Genomic DNA, 20,780 nt, shown 5'->3' on the forward strand with positions numbered 1-20,780 from the left:
TTTTTAAGCTCATTATCCGATCCCACTATCCGATCTCACTACGGGAAAACAACATCAGCCTTTTGAATAGAGCGGATGTTGTAATTATTGGTAAAATAAGGGTGATAGCTATTTTAAGTGACGATCTTATGTGAACGTTGAAATAAAAAAGAAAACTATTTAAAAAATAAACTCTGATATACCAAAGAGAAATTGCCAGATTACAAAGTGCAACTCTACAACATAAACAAAACAAAAAAACGTGAGGTTCGCTCATAGAATGCTCGATTTATAACAGCAATAACAAGTGTTATTTTATTTATGGCAAAGTTTTTAGGTTTTGCGACTTGGGGTTTATTTCAGAGAGTTTTGAATGAGGGAAATAAGTGTTTCAGAAAGTAAAGTTAACAATATCATCCGTGTTTTGTAAAACGATTAAGAATAGCAGATTTGCATAGATATCAATCAAGCAGATAAACTTTTATTTTTGTAAAATAGTTTATAATAATGGCGTCAATCCAACTCCAATCCAACAACTGAAACGATACGCAATTATTTCATTGAACGCCATCTATTAGCGACAAAACAACTTACTGTTAATCGATTTCTAGTCCCAATGAGAATAGGCATCCTTTATATTTTTGTCTCTGATATATTTGTGTTCGGTTTTCATGTATGTTCTGCTTTGGTGTATTATTTTTTAACCGTTCTATGCTCTATCATTTGGAATATTTATATAAATATTTTTGAGGTGTGATCAGCCTTTGTGTTTGCAGAAGAATGGTTACATTATTTCATTCTGAAACTATTTTACTATCTAAAATAAAACACTTTTTCTTTAAAATCTTTATCTTTTCTCAGATTTTAGAAAAATACCCCATCGATACGTTTTGTGCTGGAACGTTTATATACAAATCACTTGTGCAGGAAAATCTAAATGTTCATAGATTCAACAAACTGGAACACTGTTTCTCTGGTGGAGAGACACTGGTAAGCTGGTTTTCAATTTTTAGATTACATTTTTATTCATATTCAATAATATATGTACGGCTACAGATAATTTTAACTAAACATACACAGTTAAAAAAATTAAATTTACAGAAAAAAACTGACAGCTGGAGTGACTGTTTGAAACTACTATGAATGTATGAAACTGTTTTTTAATAAATGGGTGGGTTCAAACTAAGAAGCTGATATGCGCTTTCCAATGGTTTATTAAAACACATAATACGGCACATAAATGTTATTTACAGAAGAATTAATATATTATAAAGAACGTTAACACATATTTCCAGAGAGTAACAAAGTTTTACGTAATTCTTTAACGCAACGTAAATTTAGAACACAACCATTTTCTTATTGCCAGATTACCAAACATTATATATCTCGCTGTCATGGAAATACAAAATAAATATTGTTTGAGTCACAACATCATATAATGTATGAATAATAATATATATATTTATAATATATGAATTCTTCTGTAAATAACATTTATGTGCCGTCTTATATGTTTTAATAAACCATTGGAAAACGTATATCAGTTTCTTAGTTTAAACAGGGTGGTTGTTTTTTAAATACATAAGTGCTGTCATTTTAACATTCAAACTCTGTTTCTTTAACAAACAAACTCTGTTACTTTAACGGAAAACTCTGTTATTTTAACAAGAATTGTTACACAATAACTATTTCAACATTACAGTAGATGCGAGCAGAGAATAAAATTCGCATGACTTCTCATGACTGGGATTTGAACCCGGGTCACCTCATTGAAAGGTGATCGTCTCTGTCCCCTGAGCCAAGGCAGCTCTAGTATTTGCTTATTTTATTTCACTATCGGCATTGAACTGCCGACCCAATTCTGAGTTTCTGAGAATCAAAGTAATATATTAATGACTTCGTAACCTCGTAATTTTGAACCCAATCCAGAAGATAAGGGAACTCATTGGGACAAACGAGCTTTCATGGAACATTTTTGTTGACACTAACCCCCATTTGCGTTACATAGAGAGAAAACCGCAAAACCGAATTACTTTTCAATAAAATCGAATCTCAATTTTATTTATACGATGTCCTAAACCATAAAATAATTTCTGAAAAAAAGGACAAGTAAAAAAAAAATAACCGAAAAATGATTTTAAAAAATATAACTTTATCTTACAGTAAGCAAAAGTGGGAGCCATAGACTAGAATTTAAATTGACAGTTTTCATTCGTTTCTGATTAGGGAGAAAAACAGAAGCAAATTGTTTTGCAAAAAACAGCATTTTATCGTCAAATTTTTTGTCTAAACCTGACCGGAAATGTGCGAAAAAAATCTACAAAAAAACGAGTATTTTTTTCAGCTCGCGGGTAACAATTAAGAACAGCAAAAATCTGTATTTATCTTTCAACTGTTTTTTTTTCTCTAAAAAATATTTTTTGTAGAATTCGCAGTTATTTTTTATAGTGTATAAAGAAAGTAGCATGTCTCCGTTATTGTCTGGGGGAAATGAATTTGAAAATTGAGCTCATCATTACAGGGATAGCGTAAAAAATAAAATATTTCACTCTAAAGTGATATATTTGCACATTTATTTGTTGCACAAACTGTAATAATTTATTAAACTAAACTTTTTAACATTTATTTTTTCAGAATACTGAAGTTATAAGAAAATGGCTGGATAAAACTGGGTTAAGAATATACAATGGTTATGGACAAACCGAAACTGTAAGCATTTCACTAAAACTGTGATGTGTAAAGTTATAACATAGACATGGTGTTTCTTCCTAATGCTTTCTAAAGCTTTTCGATTCAACCTAAATTATAATCCTCCCCAGTAAGTTTTATTGTACTTCTGTGTTACGCAAAAAAAAAGGTTGAATATGTATCTCTATTTAAAATTGGGCTTTTTTTTTATCGGAGCAAGCTCATTAGCATGCTCTGTTTAATTGTCACGCATGTCCAAGAAATATTTGTAAGCCACTTTAAAATGGAGATACCGCTTTTGATGGTGTTTATTTTTTAAAAATTTTAAATCTTAAATTCTCTGGAACTTATTAGATTATGTACTTAGAACAAGAGCAAATGAATTTTAGTGTTTGATTCCGTCCTCGCTGTTAGAATTTTCCTTCTAAAACTACAGTAAAATAACCGGCAGCAGTCTGTCCATCCAATTAAAAGTAAAGTTTACTGCAAAGAACGTATAGCTGTTTTAAGTGACGATCTAATGTGAACGTTGAAATAAAAAAGAAAACTATTTAAAAAATAAACTCTGATATACCAAAGAGAAATTGCCAGATTACAAAGTGCAACTCTACAACATAAACAAAACAAAAAAACGTGAGGTTCGCTCATAGAATGCTCGATTTATAACAGCAATAACAAGTGTTATTTTATTTATGGCAAAGTTTTTAGGTTTTGCGACTTGGGGTTTATTTCAGAGAGTTTTGAATGAGGGAAATAAGTGTTTCAGAAAGTAAAGTTAACAATATCATCCGTGTTTTGTAAAACGATTAAGAATAGCAGATTTGCATAGATATCAATCAAGCAGATAAACTTTTATTTTTGTAAAATAGTTTATAATAATGGCGTCAATCCAACTCCAATCCAACAACTGAAACGATACGCAATTATTTCATTGAACGCCATCTATTAGCGACAAAACAACTTACTGTTAATCGATTTCTAGTCCCAATGAGAATAGGCATCCTTTATATTTTTGTCTCTGATATATTTGTGTTCTGTTTTCATGAATGTTCTGCTTTGGTGTATTATTTTTTAACCGTTCTATGCTCTATCATTTGGAATATTTACATAAATATTTTTGAGGTGTGATCAGCCTTTGTGTTTGCAGAAGAATGGTTACATTATTTCATTCTGAAACTATTTTACTATCTAAATTAAAACACTTTTTCTTTAAAATCTTTATCNTTAGTTTTAAAGTATATATCAAATTTTTTAAATAAATTAGGTATCCTTATATCACGAAACTATTAAAGTTGTGAATCCTCATACAATATCACAATATTGTGAATTTCGTTACTCTATATTGCCAGTGAACGTCAGCATAAATTTTATATGAATGTTATGAGCTATGATTGAGCAGCAATATCAGAGTGGTTAATGAACTGAGCTATCATTATAAGGTACCGGATTCCATGCTGTGTGGTGGCTTGAAGCCCAACCGGCTTTAGATCTATTGGTACCATTATGTGTCGGTAGTAAATGTGATCAGTTTGCAGTGACGAGTACGTTGCCATCATCACGTCGTTGATCATGAAATAAATTGCTGTTTGCCTTTAACCTGCTAAACCGATAACTAACATTAACTTTTTAAATTTAATAAACTATGCTTTATTTCCTATTTCAGATAATTATGACTGCTACACGTAAATGCATAGATTACCGCATGGGTTCAATCGGCAAATGCATGCCAGGACTTGTTGTAAAAGTATGACAATATTATGTTTTTATGATACGTAATTATATTATATTTTAGCTGTCTTATTATACTTATTATATTTGTTTTAAATGCAAAATATTTGGGGTGTCCGAAATGTTCTTCCTAATTTTAGATGGATATCGGAAAGCATCACATCTAAGTTTTATTCTATAGTCATTAAAGAGTTTTTTTCTGGATTCATTGAAGATTTTGTGAAATGTTCATGAAGTTTATTCCTTTTTGTTCAATATATTCATAAAAATAGCGATACATTTCATAGCAAAAAATCACTAATGTCATTCTGTTCTATTGGCCTTTTCTGTACATCATGCAACTTTAAAAAAAATCCTCTTTATTTTAACGTATCTCAGATCTTTTGATGAAAACCTTTCAGCACTAGTTTTTATCTCGCCCTTAAGAATCAAAATGTTTTCATTTAAGACAATTCTACAGCGACCAAAAAAGCTTCTGAAGTCACTAACTCTGATGAATAGAGTGAATGGAGTAGATCATTCCGGCAAAGCTCTGTTGACAGCATATGCTGATTTATCAAAGACGCATGAAACAGTGCATTTTCCTGATCAAACATAACCCATTCCGATTGCTGTCTTTAATCCGTTTATTGGCAGCTATAATTTTCTGCATACCGTCTTTTGGAATATATTCGCATGTCATTTGCATTCAGTAATTCTCATATAACAAGTCTGATATATGCAATACACCGTTTTTCTCAATTGGCACGTACTTTTCGAACAATTAAATATGAAATTGTGTTTAGAGATTCTTTACGATGTGATTCAACTAATAAAAACTTATCACATATATAATTATTAAAAAAATCGCTACAAATATTTTCAACTAGTATTAAATTATAAATTGTTTAGTTACAGCTATTAACCATTCTCCAAAAAATTGCTTAGTTATTTTTTTCATTCAATAATTTCGTTATTAACTTAATAATTGAAGAAAGTTTGTTAATAGCATTTTAAAAATCACAAAAACTGAAAAGTTTTACTAATGTAATGTATGTCTTTCTAATATGAACACATTTATTACACAGTGCACATTTCTTAAATAAAATGAAGATTCCGTGTAATGGAATTAAGCTAAAAAATACCTTTGCGAAAAACAATCGAAATAAATTGTGGGAGCTAATTAAAACGGCATTAAAATGAAGTCTTGACAAAAAGTTGCTCCTCGTTTGAGAAACTAGTGTATTTTTCTTCAAGTTTTTTTCCTAAAAAAATCGTAATTTCTTCTTCAGGATAGAACTTGAGCATTTTATTTCAAAACTCAAAGAGATTTTTATATTTATTTAATATTCATATTAGGCATAAAATTTGATATCTCTTGTAAGTTGATAGTTAGTTATGTTCCACAAACAGGAAAAAAATCATTTTAATTCATTTAAGGAAAATCAAAATTCAAATTTAAAAAATCTCATTTTAAATAATAATTAATTTGTACAGAAAAGAATATATCCAAAAAATCAAGAACAAAACTGATATTTAACCACGTTTCACTAAAAATTTTAATATTTTGATGCAGTTTTTTTTAAAATACAAAAAAAGTTAATATTTCAACGGAATATAATAAAAAATAAGGTTTTTAGTTTCTCAGAAAGGTTTGCTTTTCCTTTCTTTATTTAGTATGTTTTTCATTCCTTCCTCTCAAAACAGATTTTTTTTTCCTTTCTGGGAAAAATTTTGTATATTCTTTGATGTTGAAGTATGCTTGCAAATTCTCATATTAAATGAGAAATATATTAAAAAAAATATATAAAAGTGCATGAAAGTTTTTAAAAAAAATATGTAAAAATGTATGAAGCTTTTAACTGTACCATGAAAAGCAAGAAGTTTATATTTTTTATGGAACTGTATGCATTAAATATGCTTTTATCTGTTTCACCCTGGGAGAAAACAATTTTCCTTTAAAAAAATTTAAATAGTTACAAAGTTTTAGTTAAAAGATATTTCATAGACGTGTATTTACATTTTACTGTCATGAAAAAAAAATCACTTTATTTTTACATTTTTTGTAAATTTTTATTAATTATTTTTAAAAGTAATAAATTTAATAGTTGCGAATTTGAGGTAAAAAAATTTGACAATTGAGCCAAAAAATAACACTTTTCGAAGTAACAAGATTATATTTTGAGTTTAGTCTAAAAATAAATCAATGAAAGATTACAAAAAATGAGCATAATTAATTATCTACTTCTCTATGTTGTTCCAGTTTCAAAATATTCTTTCAAACGTAAATATTTCTTTTCTACCTTTTCCTAGAAATATGACTGACTTACAAACATCAATAATTTTAATTCAACATCTTTTCCGTCTGAGGAAATCAAATTTAAAAAAAAAACATGAAAATTCGTTAACTTGAAAGCTTTCAAAATTCTTAATTAAAATTAAAATTCGCTGCAGAATCGAAGTTTCTGAGTTTTCTATACTCATCTACATCTTAATTAATTTAAAACATGAGTTGAGTTTTAAAAAATAGAGGTTTTCCAATTCAGCGCCATTGAAATATTTCTTAGAAATGTCTGTTTACCAAAATTATTACTTCGTTTTTCAAAAGGATTCTAAAATTACATTTTATGTATGTTTTTCAGTTATCATACATTTCTCTGAAATGAGATTTCTGAGATGAAAAGATTTTCGTAGTTGATACTTTCTTCGAAAAAAATAATAATATTTGGACGAAACGAAACAACGGAGGCTGTATGAAGTATCTTTTTATATAAAAAAAGGAAATAGCCTCAGAGTTTTTTCGTAATTTTCCTTCCTATTTTACATCAGGTTTCAAAGAAAATTCCTTTAATCGAAATCCAATGTAAATAGAATTCTTAAGAAGTTAGTTAACCACGGTTTATTTTATTTGTATTACTGTTTTTAAAAATATCTAATATTAAACGTGTTTTTACTTTTTTTTTTTAAATTAATACCACATTCTAAAAAGTTTCACCGCTCGATTAAGGTTTGTGTCTGATAAATAATAATTCAGTCACTCACAGAAAAATTATGCCCGTAAAGATAACATAATACAGTAAAAATACAGGTTTGCCTCTAAACTTTTTCTAATTAGAAAATACGATTTGCTTGGAACCACGCAGCGAGAAGAAATATTGTAGTGCTGCATTGTAGAAAATTTAGAGAATTGTATGTTCGTTTTCCCTAGTCACCAATTCAAAGAGATTAAGAAATATGTGTTTTGGTGTCGAACTTAAGTGTCCTTAGAGTAATGATGTAATCACCGTGGTAAAGAATATGGTTTCCTGAAATGAGTTAGGAATCTTTATGTAACATCCATATACGGTCTATAATATAGGTGGGGAACCTACGGCCTCCGCGAGGTTTTTGTGCGGCCCTTTGCCACCTAGTACAAAATGGTAGAGTTTGTTTCAAAAAGCAACTATTGTACATCAACGCCATGACAGTTGAGCGAAAAATCCCGCCAAAGACTGAAAATTCCACAAATTCCTTTACTGAAAATTCCACAATGTTTATGTAATTTACATATCTAAAAGAAACGAATAATGTAATATAGACTCTATATTATGCAATATCCATATTATGTAATATCGACGGTCAACTCTACTAATTTTGCTGATGTTCGTTAGAATGACGGGTACTGGGCTTCTTTCTCAAAGAAGTGTTAGATGTATAAACTAACGATCAACCGTTGTGAGATATAATTGCAGGTAAATTTTTTATCGGGTATCCAGTTAAAATACTTTTCTGAAATTCATCAATATGGTTGAAGAAATGATTTTAAATTTTTACATCAGATAGCGATGACAGCATAGAAAGAAAATCAGCTATTAGTTGATTCAAATATCCATGGATCGATATGTTTGGGATTTTCTAGAACAAACACTAGTAAATGCAACTTTCACTCAGCAATATAATTGATGAAATATTTTTTTAAAATATTATTCGATGAATGAGTTTTAATCTACTTCATTTTTTTTTCAGTTTTTAATTAATCTATTAATCTTTTGTGGCCTACTATGAGTCGACAATACCAATACAAACGTTCAGGTACCAAAAATTATAATTTTTATTTGTCAATGTACTCGAAGAAATTTTTTTTTGATTTACTTTTTTTCAAGTTTAACTTTTTAAAATTGTTACTTTATGAAATATAATGAAATTTTATTACAAAATGCATATTTCTTCAGATAGTGGATGAAAAAGAAAATGAAGTTGGTCCAAAAGTCATCGGGGAAATCGTATTGGAAAGAAAAAGTACGCCTGCAATATTTAAAAGATATAAAGTGAGTTGGTGCGGTTACAATTAAAATTCTTTTTTTAGACATCAAAAAAAAATTTTAATAAGCTTTTGAATTTTTTTATTCTTCTAACAGCAAACGGAATGTGTGTTTGAGAATACGGACGTAGGATTTATTTCCGACTTTCAAACTTCTCTCGTGAAAAGTGTTCTTTTAAAACAAATGATAATAAACGAATCAAATCAAATGAATTTGTAATATGACTTTTTATATTTGCCTAAATCACATTTTTAGAAGGTTTTCGCGGGTTCTATAAATTTATAATAGTTATATTAAATTTAAAAGCATTTCATGATTTAGTGCTCTGAATACGAAAAAATGCCTGAAAAGTTACATATTTAATATATCCAGTCATATCGACCCCGATGTCCGGGATTTCACCTGGCGGACACCATCTGGACTGGGCGGACATCACCTAGAATAAAGAAAGCCTTCACATAGTTTACCGTAACGAAAAATGCGATCTTTTAGTAGTCCGCATGTTGAGACATCTGTCTTATTTTCCCCCTATTCACACTTAAGTAGTCCAAAGATTGTGAAAACTTTCCTTCTTCCATCCATATGAGATGGTTAGATATTTTAAATTTATTATAAATTTTATGAAACTTTATCAGTCAGTTGTACTCTATACCCTGATAAAAGTTTTTAAGAATATTCTTTTTTTTCGAAAAATTGTTTTAAAGCAGTTACACGCTATTCCATTAAAATGGTGATACTCAAAGCAAACTAGAAGTTCGAATCTTCATCAATAATGCAATCAAATTAGTGATTGAAAATATAACAATATTTATTTGGTTCGTTGATCTTATTCCTTTTGAATACATTCTGAAAGAAAACTTACAGCAACTTTAATTTTTACTGCGAATTTTGATAAACCTAATTAACCAGTTTTAGGCTACACCATTTGAGTCTTACATAAATTTTCAAATTTACTACATACTTTATGAGTTACACGCTACACCATGATAAAAATCTTACAGCATATTTTAAATTTCTTTCGCTAGAACTTCAAAATTTTTTATACCAATTATGTACTATGACACGTAAAGAGTAATATTTAATAATTTTCAAGTCAAACTCAAGTCATGAATTTTAAGTAGAATTGTAATCGAATTAATGTTGGAAAATAAATACACGGCTCGTTTAGCTTATTTATGATTCGAGTTAATCGCTATTGAGTGTAACATTACAACATTTAAAAATACGTTTTAAGTCAAATTGAAAGTATAGTTAAGTAGTCAAACTTAATTATGGTGCAGAAACGGAAGAATATTACAATTTTTACAGATAAATAAAATAAATTAAAGGATTACAGAATTTAAAAATAACATTAACAATATGAAAGCGTCTGAAGAAAACGGATCAACTTTGCTGTCTGCGAATTGTTAATTAAAGTTAGTAAAAAGAGTTACCTATCATCAAAGTTGTGTGACTTTGTAACAAACTACGTATATTTTTTTCATTAAATTATGCTTACTTTAGAATAACCCAGAAGCAACCAAAGCACACCTTTCTGAAAAATACTTGCATACAGGTGATTTCGGCTTCTATGATGAAGATGATTTCTTCTGGTTCGTTGGACGAAATGATGACCTTATAAACTCAGCCGGGTGAGAAATATTTGTTCTTGCTTACCAAATGTGATGATAGATATTTAAAGTCCTTAATATCAACAAAAAAAAAATTGGGTTCTTTCTTTTAAAAAAGTATGCTAGTTCCGAAAGAGGTATTCAGAAATGATTTGAAATGATTTTACAGGCAAATATTTTGTACGGCCCATTTGTATAGTAAAAGTTTCATTCAAAACGCATAATTGAATTTAAAAACACATGAATTTTCAAAATTATATCAGCCATTTTAAAATTTTTCATACTTTGCTTGTATAATCTATAATATGAAATAAAATTATGTCTGCCTGAATTACGTTCTAAGTTTATCTAGTCAGTCTGGGTAATCTAGTTACATTAATCTAGTTAATAGGTTGCAGACCAGGTTTAAAAGTTAGAAACAAAGTTACATGTAATTAATTTGTGAAAATTTACTTTTAAACCCGATTATAACCCGATGATGATAAAATTCTGGTTGTTAAACCATACTAAGTGAAAAAAGTCAATAAAAATTTATCTTACAGCTAACAGTTTGAATACCATATTTTTGAGGTTATTTAACTGTAATGAATGAATATGATGATAAATTAATAAATAAATTTATTGTTTTTTAACCATTTTTAACAGTGTAATATTAAGAAATAGCATGAACACATTAAAATAATTCGCATTTATATATATTAAGTTCACAAAAAAATATAACTTTAAATGAAGTTGAGTGGGAAATAAATACTTTATATAGCTAGTTTCAAATTAATTTAAATTTGTTTAGAAATATTAGTAAAAAACTAGCGAAACAAGCATTTAAAAAGTTCGTGACAGATGGTTTTTATTAATTTTGCATGCGCTTTAAAAATTAAATGACAACGAATTTTCATTAATTTTTTAACATGTCTCGAAATAAATATGAGAAAACTCCATTTTCAAATATTTCATTCTTTCATTTCAAAAAGTGAGTAAAGTACTAAAAAATAAGACTTTAATCTTTAATGATTTATTTTTAATCTATTTTGAAAAGAGTCGTCCAAATACGAAGTTATTATAATTTCTGTATTGTGCTTGACATAATTTAATGATATATTTTTTCATCAATAAAACCAACAATTTTTGAGCTAACAATGTTTGAAACTGACAATTGAAAAATTATTTATTCACGAAAAATTAAACTCAAAATATTTTAAATTTTGTTTTACGGAAATTTAAAATAATTGAGTTTTAAATAAAAGCTCCAGGTAATATAAATAATATAAAAGCTCCAGGTAAAATTTTTCAATTAAATCCGAATTATTTGAAAATTTAACAGAATACAATGAGCCATGAAACTAATACAGACAGCCGACAATACCATGTTTGTATTTATAATTCTGAAAACAAAGAGAGTCCAAGAAACCTACTCATTAACTTTACTTAGTACATAAAAAATAATGAATTTAATTATCTTTCAAATGAGAAAAAAATTTATTTATAATTATATAGCGAGAAAAGATTTGGTTTCATTCTTTTTTTTTCATATTAAGCTCGATATAATGCTGAAACTTAAAAGACTCTTTTTTCGCAATCAGTTTTTTTTATTTATTTAATTTAAAAATAATATATCCCGAAAACTATTAAACATAACTGTATTTAATCTGAAATGCATACTAACATTTTAATTATTTTTCAAGAAATTCGCAAATCACGTTCATATTGTATTCCATGATTTTCTTAAAAGAATAATGAAAAAAATATAAAATTTTAATTTCACAGTTTTTTCTTAACAATTATAGGAAAAAAGGCTGAAATAATTAAATTAAAGCAATATTTTATTCAAAAGATACCAAAAAGTTTTATCATATTTTCAGCATAATATTTTCAATTTTATTAAGAGTTAGAAACATCAGTTTCTTGCCATTTTAGAATTTTTAAAATAATTTTTTTAATTAAATAAGAAAACTCTGCCAGAAAAGCGAGAATATTAAATAAGAGGATGTCGGGTCGCTACTGAAACAGGTGTAATGAACCTTTCGTAACAGGTGTAATGAAAAAATAAATGCCACCGTTCAGCACGAATAAGTAGAAGTAACGAAAGGAAAACGTAAAAATAAGTAAAACAAAAATATAGGCAGAATTACTATAAAAATATTAATTCGTTTCATAAAGCTGCAATGGCTCAAAATATAGAGCATCGCCTCCCGATGAGGAAAAACAGGTTCAAATCCCTGCGGTGGCTGGTTGATACGAATTCTGCTCCCAGCTCGCACCTACAACCGTGCTGACGTAAAATATCCTCAATGGTAGACGGACCATAGGTTAAAATCCCTTGCAATCGAGCTAACCTTGGGAGGTTTCAGAGGTTTTCTTTCCATGTAACACATATAATGGTTAGTGCCATCAAAAAGTTCTCCACCAAAGCTAGTTTGTCCCAATGCTTGATCCAGGAGTTCCCTTGTCCTCGGGACTGGGCTCAAAATTGCAAGGTAAAGAAATTGAACATTGATAGTGGCAAACTCAGAATTGAGTCGACTGTACAAAGCCGGTTATGAAATAAAATAAAACTTTTTCGTGATATTTAATAGGTTTCAGTTCTTCGAAATGGAGCAGTGGTGTACTTCCTGTTCATATTTGTCATAAAATGGAATCAGCAGGTTTGATAACAACTAACAATAACGTGTCTGATGGTAATACATTTCTCTTGACAGTTAGTCAATAATATGAACTTAAAAAATTCTAATAATTTTTTTCAGTTATCGCATCGGTCCCACTGAAGTTGAAAATGCATTGATGGATCATCCAGCTGTTGCAGAAGTCGCTGTAACAAGTAGCCCGGATAATCAGAGAGGAGAGGTCAGTATATTTCTCTCATTTAAACATGTTTATAGATTTAACAGTCATAAACTAAGCGACTAAAAAAGAATTACTAATTATTTTTAAATCATTTTGCTTAACATTACGTTCCATTTTAGTATGTTTAGGGAAAAGGATGATTATGCGGATTTTCATGATACCTATATCTCAAGTTTGCAATACAAGAATAAAGAAAATTAATCAAATTAATCCTCTCAGATGTTTAAACACTAGAAACTGAATCAAATTATCTTACCGTATCACCGCCGTATCACCAAAATATTTTTCCGTATCAGTAATCACCGCCCTTTAGAGGCATTTTTTAAATCCCTGTCGAAAATGAAGTCATAAAAGTACGCACATCAGACTTCGCAAATTAATATTTGAGCAAAGGAATAATAAAAATGAAATCAAAATCTGACGAATGACTACTGAGAAGGGAGGAAATTTAAGCATCGAAAAACAATCTCATAATAGTTTTTCTCTTTCCCTCAGTTTACTTCAATATTAAACGATTTTAATGTTTTTATTCTTTTAAACGATTTGGCAGATTTTAATAATGTTATTTTTACCTCGGGCAAAATATCAATTTGAAACCTCTGGCAAGTATATTTTACTAACTTAATTTTAGAAAAGGATTCTAATATACATTACCAACAGAGATTAAGAAACATCCATTATATAAAGCGTCAACTTTTCGAAATCAGATATCTTTTTTGAAAACTTTGGAAACAAACTTACTGTTTGAATTATCCAATGACGACCTTTATGTTTTTACGTTAACATAACACACATTTTATAAATTATTTTATTCACAAAATACTAACTTTTAATCAAGACAAACAACGAGGGTGATTTGCGAAATTTAAAAATTATCCTAGTTTGTTTGTTTTTTTGATCGACATTAATAATAATTTGTCAGATTATAAAAACTATTTTCATTTCTTTTCTCTCATAGGAACTATAACTAACACTAATATTTTCCTGATTTTATGTTCGCAAAAATTCCTGAAAAATATATTGTGATTATGTAGCACGCTCTACATTCTATAGATTTGATAAACTAAAGATGTCAAGATAGGAAAGTCGTAGGATAAATATACTTATGAGCAAAGTACTCAAACTATGACGTGTAGCGCAGAAAATAATTTAAAATACTATAATCCGAAATCAAAATCAAATATCTGTGTTCTGCCTACTATTCATTTTGCCTTTTTTCATGAGTGAAATCTTCCTTTCCATCTTAAATTTGCCTGCCACTCGGTTAAATTACGCTACAGTTATAACGCTACAGTTAATTTAAAACTTATTTAAATAGCATGAAACAAAGAACATTCGTATCGCTTTCTCTAGATACGAGAAATATATAATAATTTTTAGATTCAGAAGAGATCATTGAATTCCTTTTTTTTATCACGTCTTTCCAGAAAGAAACGAATTACTTTATAGTTTTTTTGAAAATAAGAACAAAAAGAATCTACAAATAGTAATATCATCAAATATATTTTCAAAAATCTTGTTTCAAAGCAGTAAGAATAAATTTATTATCTGTCACAGATAGGCGCATTTATTTTCATCTTGATTGATTTAGAGGTACATGAAATTGGCATTACTCTTAGCATATGAGGTGAATATTTATTTATCTCAAATATTTCGATGAGGATGTATTGTGTGTATTAGATGAAATTTTAGATAAGAATTGAGATAAATTCTTTTAAAAACTGGCCAATTTAATAAAGATAAAGAAAATAATAAGTTTACATTGATTGAGTTCAAAAAGTATGCACATGATTTGAAAGTTTTCCCGTGAAACAAAAACGAAAAATTATAAATATAGAAAAATTCCGGATCGAATTACAAGTATACAGTACCGGCAGTTTTGGGTGTATCATCCGTAAAATCAATTTGACCATAAAATATATAAAATTTATTACCATAAAATATTGTACCATAATTTTTACAGTAATATTTATTTAGTTAATGTAATTCAATAATTTTACGGTATATCATATATTTTTGGGATATATAAATGGATTTGGATATATAAATGGATATTATGGCAAAAAGTAGCTGCACTTATGGTACCGGTATTCTTACCAATCATTTGATACGAAATTTCATAATGTCTAGCATAAAATTAAAATGTATAATTCCATCCCAGTTTTTAAGGGAATTTAAAAAAGAATACACATGGATTTTTTTCCAAGCTGATTTCTATGGTATATATAATGAGCGATTTCTTCAAATTTTAGATATTCTTTTTTTTTTTTTAATTTGTAGGTCTAAACAAACTTTACCTTCAAATGAATACAAAAAATCTTGGCAAATTTTATCGAACCAACATTTTATACACGTTTAAAAAGTCGTTTTGCGTTCGATGCTTTTTTTTACTGCAATACCGAAAAAATCCTGCTGATGGTGAGTAACAACATCAAATATTTGTCAAATGTTACCTTGGATCAAGAGTTTAGTAATTACTTGTTATTAAGAACTATTATAGTGACTATACACTGAAAATTTCTAATTTATTTTATTTTGTTTTATTTATTTATATATTTTTTAACTATGAGGAAGTTCATAGAGACCGGGCTTCTTATTAAATCAAAAAAAAAAAAAAAAAAAAAAAAAAAAAAAAAAAAAAAAANAAAAAAAATGATTGTGATGCCTGGTGACGTCACATTCGACCAGCGGAAAAGAATAGAAGATGGAACTCTGGGAGTTCTGCAAAAAACATTTGCTTGTTTTTGAAGGGGTTTTTTTTTTCGTTTCTTTTTAATTATTATTTTTTAAGGCTTTCTTACAAATGTTAAAATATTTTTTCTGTGTTGCAAACAAGCTGATTATTGGCAGTAAGTTTAGTGGTTTCTTAGAAAGCGTCGGGGGGGGGGGGTGAAGAAAAGAATATAGAATATATCAGTGATCCTACGTGATGTAGAAAAGAAAAAAAGCCAAAGTCGTTAGTATTCATTTTGTTTACCATATATACTTTTAGTCTTGGATTTGGCTTTCTTTTAATCAAAATTTACAGCAGTAATTGTCAAATAATATTTGGGTATTTCGTAATAATATTTATTCATCACCAGTTGAGAAGAAAATACTCATCACCAGTTTATAAAACACATTATCACAACTTTAAGCTATATCAAACATTAAAACCATTCACCACGAGAGTCTATTTTTTTTAAATATAAATGTTATAACTTTTGTGCCGCAAAATTTAATATTATTTACTTTTAAATTAATTTCAAAGTCAGTCGTAACATTCAAAATAATGTTTTGATGGTTACTTGTCTGAAGTAAAAAGTAACTTTAAATATAACTCGCTTAAATTATAGGATTTCAATTTTTGTTTAATACAATTTAACCGAACTAAACATTTTTGTCTGTTGGCAATCTTAAAAACTCAGTATTGATATCAAATTTAAGTTTTAATTCGCATCAAAACCAAACAACTCCAAAGTGAGTTGAAATACTAGCCAAGTCCAAAGTGTAACAAAATTAATTAATTCCCTTTCTTTTCGTGCCCTTGCTACTTTATATAGTTTTTTGTTGTTGTTGTGCTTTGCATTAATGCTTCTTAAAATAAAAGTTTTGGGTTCTTATGTCATTTTGGCTAAGTGTTACAGAAAATTTTATGTTTTGGTGATAGACAGTTTTGCAATTGAACGAAATAATTTTCTTCTCTTTACAGATGATGTGAAGCAAGCAAATATTTAGTAAAATTATCCTTAAGAAACTATCCCAAGATTCAGTAGATTCAAATTATTATTTCAGCTGACAATGAATATCATTGACAGAGGTTATGCTATAATACTCTATTGATAAAAGTGGTATTAAAAGCATCTTAGTCTAAATGAAGATAGGGCATCATTTGTGCTACGTATGAATGCAGATAAACAACGTGAATAAAACGCAAGCAGTAACACAAAAATTAAAACACTATAGTTTCGATTTTATAAACCAGAACCTTCATAGGTGTCAAAACACAAAATGACAGAAGAAAACCAAAGACTAACAAGTTGTAATAAGGAAAAAAGTTGTTTAAGTGATAAATTAAGCTTGTTTTTATGTGTGTCTTGTATTTTCTTCTATCATTTTGAATCTCGACTGCTAAAATTGTCGCAAACGTTGTAAGTTTTAAGAAAAAGGAAATTAACAGTACGATTTTTTTATTTCTTTTGGGATTAAAAGGAATTAATTACTCAAGTTATTTGACTACAGAAGAATTATTTTTTTAGCTGTTTTTAATAACTCTCTCTGTAATATTCTTTTTTACTCTTCAATGATGGAAAAATAATTTTCACTCCTATTTCCTTTATATTTGTTCTAGATTGTAAAAGCTTTTATCCGTCTCAACAATGATACACAACCTAGTGAAAGCCTGATTAAGAAACTGCAAGATCACTGCAAGCGTTCAACTGCACCTTACAAATATCCCAGAAAGGTAACACTAAGACTTTTCCTGTACAATATCAACAACAATAATGATAATAATAATTCTTATTATTAAAGATGTACCTGCTACTTGATCTACCCGGGAAGCAAATTATCAATTCCAATTCTACAAAGTGTCGGATATCCGGTCGATATTGCCGGGTAAAATTCATCTACTACTCGGCACAACCATATTAACAATCCGAGTAAACAGTAATGTATTTATTAAAGCAATATTTTTATTTGAAATTAATATAACTTATCATTTTCTAAATTATTTAAGTTAGAACCGTGGTGGCTCAGGGGATAGAGCACTTGCCTCCCGATAAGTTGATCCTGGCTCGAATCCCAGCTGCGCTGGTCGATACGAATTCCACACCCGACTGACACAGACCACAGTGCTAATGCAAAATATCCTCAGTGGTAGACGGACCACAGGTTGGAGTCCCGTGGTAGGTTTTTGTGGTTTTTCTCTCCATATAGAGCAAATACGGGTTAGTTCCACGAAAAAGTCCTTAACGTAGGTAAATTTCATCCAACACTTAATCCTGAAGTTTCCTTGTCTTCTGTATTGGGTTCAGAACTACAAGGCTACGGAGTTGAACATTGGTTGTCGTAAACTCAAAATCGGATTCCTGTTTAACGACGGTTATAAATGTATAAATCATTCAAGCTAAACCTACTGGTTTAGACATCATAAAGTTTTCTACGGTGCAAAATTTTAATACTGATTAATAATTGAATTGAGATGAAAAAGTTATATGACTCATTGAAAGCAAAATAAGTTGTATATCTATTCGGAAAAAAACGCTGTTAAAAATTACCATACTGTATAGTAATAATAATTCTAAAAAAGAAAAAAGAAACATAATCCTGGTTTATAAAATTAAATTACAAGATATTTAAATCATTTGGAATCTTTCCATTCCTTTAGTAACGGTTTGTTGGAAATATTGGTTTTTAAAATTATTGTTATTACCACGCATTTTATACATATTGTAAAAAATACAAAACTAAAAAGTAAATTTAACCAAATGAATGGTTTTTATGCTATACTCTATATTATCACGATAAAGTTAATAAATTTTGCGATATTTTATCTCATGTTATAAAGTCATATTTTATTGTTAATTTTAAAGAAATCATTAGATAGCACTTTGTTAAAAATTACCAAGCATTTGAGTGTTCCCATATAGGTGATCACCGTAAATTTTACCATATTCTACAGTGTCGACCATGCATTTTTTCTCAGTGCAGCAATTATTTATCGCGAGTGAAAAATTATAATATATTTTAAACTTAAAAGTTTTAGCTTATTTTAAGCATATAAAACTAAGTAAACAGAATATTACTATAACCTTTGCTCGCGAAAAAATCAGATCCTAAAATTGCATTGATTTCCTTATATTTTTAATTTAACTTATTAAAAAGAATAAAGCAACAAAGTTTCTCCGTCACTGACACATAAAGTTGTTTTTATAAAGCACAGAAATTCATGCTTTTAAGGGGTTAGTTTAAAAGAAACCTGAATGGATCGCTCACAAAAAAGTTTTCTTCAAAAACAGACTCTTCACAAAATATTTCCCATATTCCCCACTCCATTTTTTGTTTTTCATTATCTAAAACTATTTTTATCAATATTTCTCAACACAATCAGATTATTTCCCAAAAATAGAAACTTTTTTTCACAAATTGACAACAATAGGATCCTGACTGGAAAAAGAGCCGATATAACGCTCCTTTTAGATTCTCAAAAATATGAGTGGATTTTTCACAATTTCAAAAACAAAAACTTCTGCAAAAAAATCTAGGAAGGAGGTTCCAAACTATTTTAACCCAGTCCTTATTTTCGTTATTGCTAAAAACTTATTCATCCATTCAATACTTAAAACATATACTCGCTAAATTTATTCAGATGCATCATTATTATATGTAAACACATCGAAATGATTAATAAAAATAGCTATAAAAAAATAATATTCTAACAAAAAATTTTATTAACTTAAATGTTTTTTAATCGATGAAGATGGAGGAACATAGTAAAGTAGTTTTACTATGTGTTTTAATACAATAAACAAAATAAGAATACAATTATTCAACTCGAATGACTATGCGAGAATGAAAGGAATAAACATTAAAATTTGTACGAGCACCTTCTAAATAAAATTTTCAGAAAGATATTGAACAAATCCCTAATTCAAAATTCATATTTTAGTTTCATAATAAAAAAAATTTTACCTTCTCAGAAAGAAAATAATTTAATACTACCATCTTTGTACAATCAGGAGTTTTGTTACAACTACCCTTTTTAGTTTTAAATAAGACTTTTTGAATGTTTTTGAGTATTAAATAAATTACATTAGACTTTCCAATGTCTGCAGTTGATTTTTATGTTGAAATCTTATATCCGCCTTAAGACATTCTGCCATTTCAAATTATGATTTTACTATTTTTACATCTTTCTATAGATAGAATTTTTGGAAGAATTTCCGAGAACAGCCAGCGGAAAAATAAAAAGATCTGAACTCAGACAAAAAGAGTGGAAGAATTTTTAGAAATTATTTCAACCTTTCAAATGTTTTAACATGAACTGACAAATGGTACTGTGTTCTGATAAGTATGGTTTTGAAATTTTAAGATAAAGAAGCATTAATTGAAATATGTATTTTATATTATTATTATTATTGTGTACAAATATTGTAAACAAATTGGTTTTACTCAAACATTTTATACTCATTATGACAAAAAGTAGATCTAAATAAATAAAGTAGAAGGTTTATGTGTATGTGTGTGTGTGTATGCACCGATAACAAATCCAAACCAAATTCGCTTTAAATACATTCAAAGAAATGGCGGTCTTAACTGCCTAATTTATATCGGTTCGCGCACTGCATCCCAAAAAATGAGTTTTCCATAAAATTTGAAACATTTTTATAACAAAGCGATTTGCTAGCTTGCACCTCTAATTAATCCAAAATTAGTTTTATCGCACGTTCTTATAAATTATTTATCTTTGGTTTCATATGTTAAATTATCATTAGTTAAATCAACTCTACTAAATTCACAATTCAGAGCAATCATATCACCGAATTCGTATTTTAAAAGATTTATGAAAGATTTATGAAAGATTATGTTCATTTTATTGATTCCTGTGGTTTTAAAGAATGTCTCTATCAACTTAAATGATGGAAGCTCAACAAGAAATAAGGAAATAGAATCG

At 28.4% G+C, this 20,780-nt stretch overlaps 1 protein-coding gene across 1 annotated transcript in view; it reads left to right on the plus strand.

Annotated features, from left to right (window-relative positions):
- Positions 1 to 20,339, plus strand: part of LOC107446563 (acyl-coenzyme A synthetase ACSM3, mitochondrial) — a 54,920-nt gene extending 34,581 nt beyond the window's left edge. The window contains exons 9-16 of the mRNA XM_043040278.2: positions 841 to 969; positions 2,614 to 2,688; positions 4,331 to 4,411; positions 8,586 to 8,681; positions 10,179 to 10,306; positions 13,027 to 13,126; positions 17,457 to 17,570; positions 20,029 to 20,339. Coding sequence (XP_042896212.1) covers positions 841 to 969; positions 2,614 to 2,688; positions 4,331 to 4,411; positions 8,586 to 8,681; positions 10,179 to 10,306; positions 13,027 to 13,126; positions 17,457 to 17,570; positions 20,029 to 20,115 — 810 coding nt within the window. The 3' untranslated portion in view covers positions 20,116 to 20,339. The remainder of the gene's footprint in view (positions 1 to 840; positions 970 to 2,613; positions 2,689 to 4,330; positions 4,412 to 8,585; positions 8,682 to 10,178; positions 10,307 to 13,026; positions 13,127 to 17,456; positions 17,571 to 20,028) is intronic.
- Positions 20,340 to 20,780: the final 441 nt, after the last annotated feature.

The sequence above is a fragment of the Parasteatoda tepidariorum genome, chromosome 7 (assembly GCF_043381705.1).
Source record: "Parasteatoda tepidariorum isolate YZ-2023 chromosome 7, CAS_Ptep_4.0, whole genome shotgun sequence".
Taxonomy (NCBI): domain Eukaryota; kingdom Metazoa; phylum Arthropoda; class Arachnida; order Araneae; family Theridiidae; genus Parasteatoda; species Parasteatoda tepidariorum.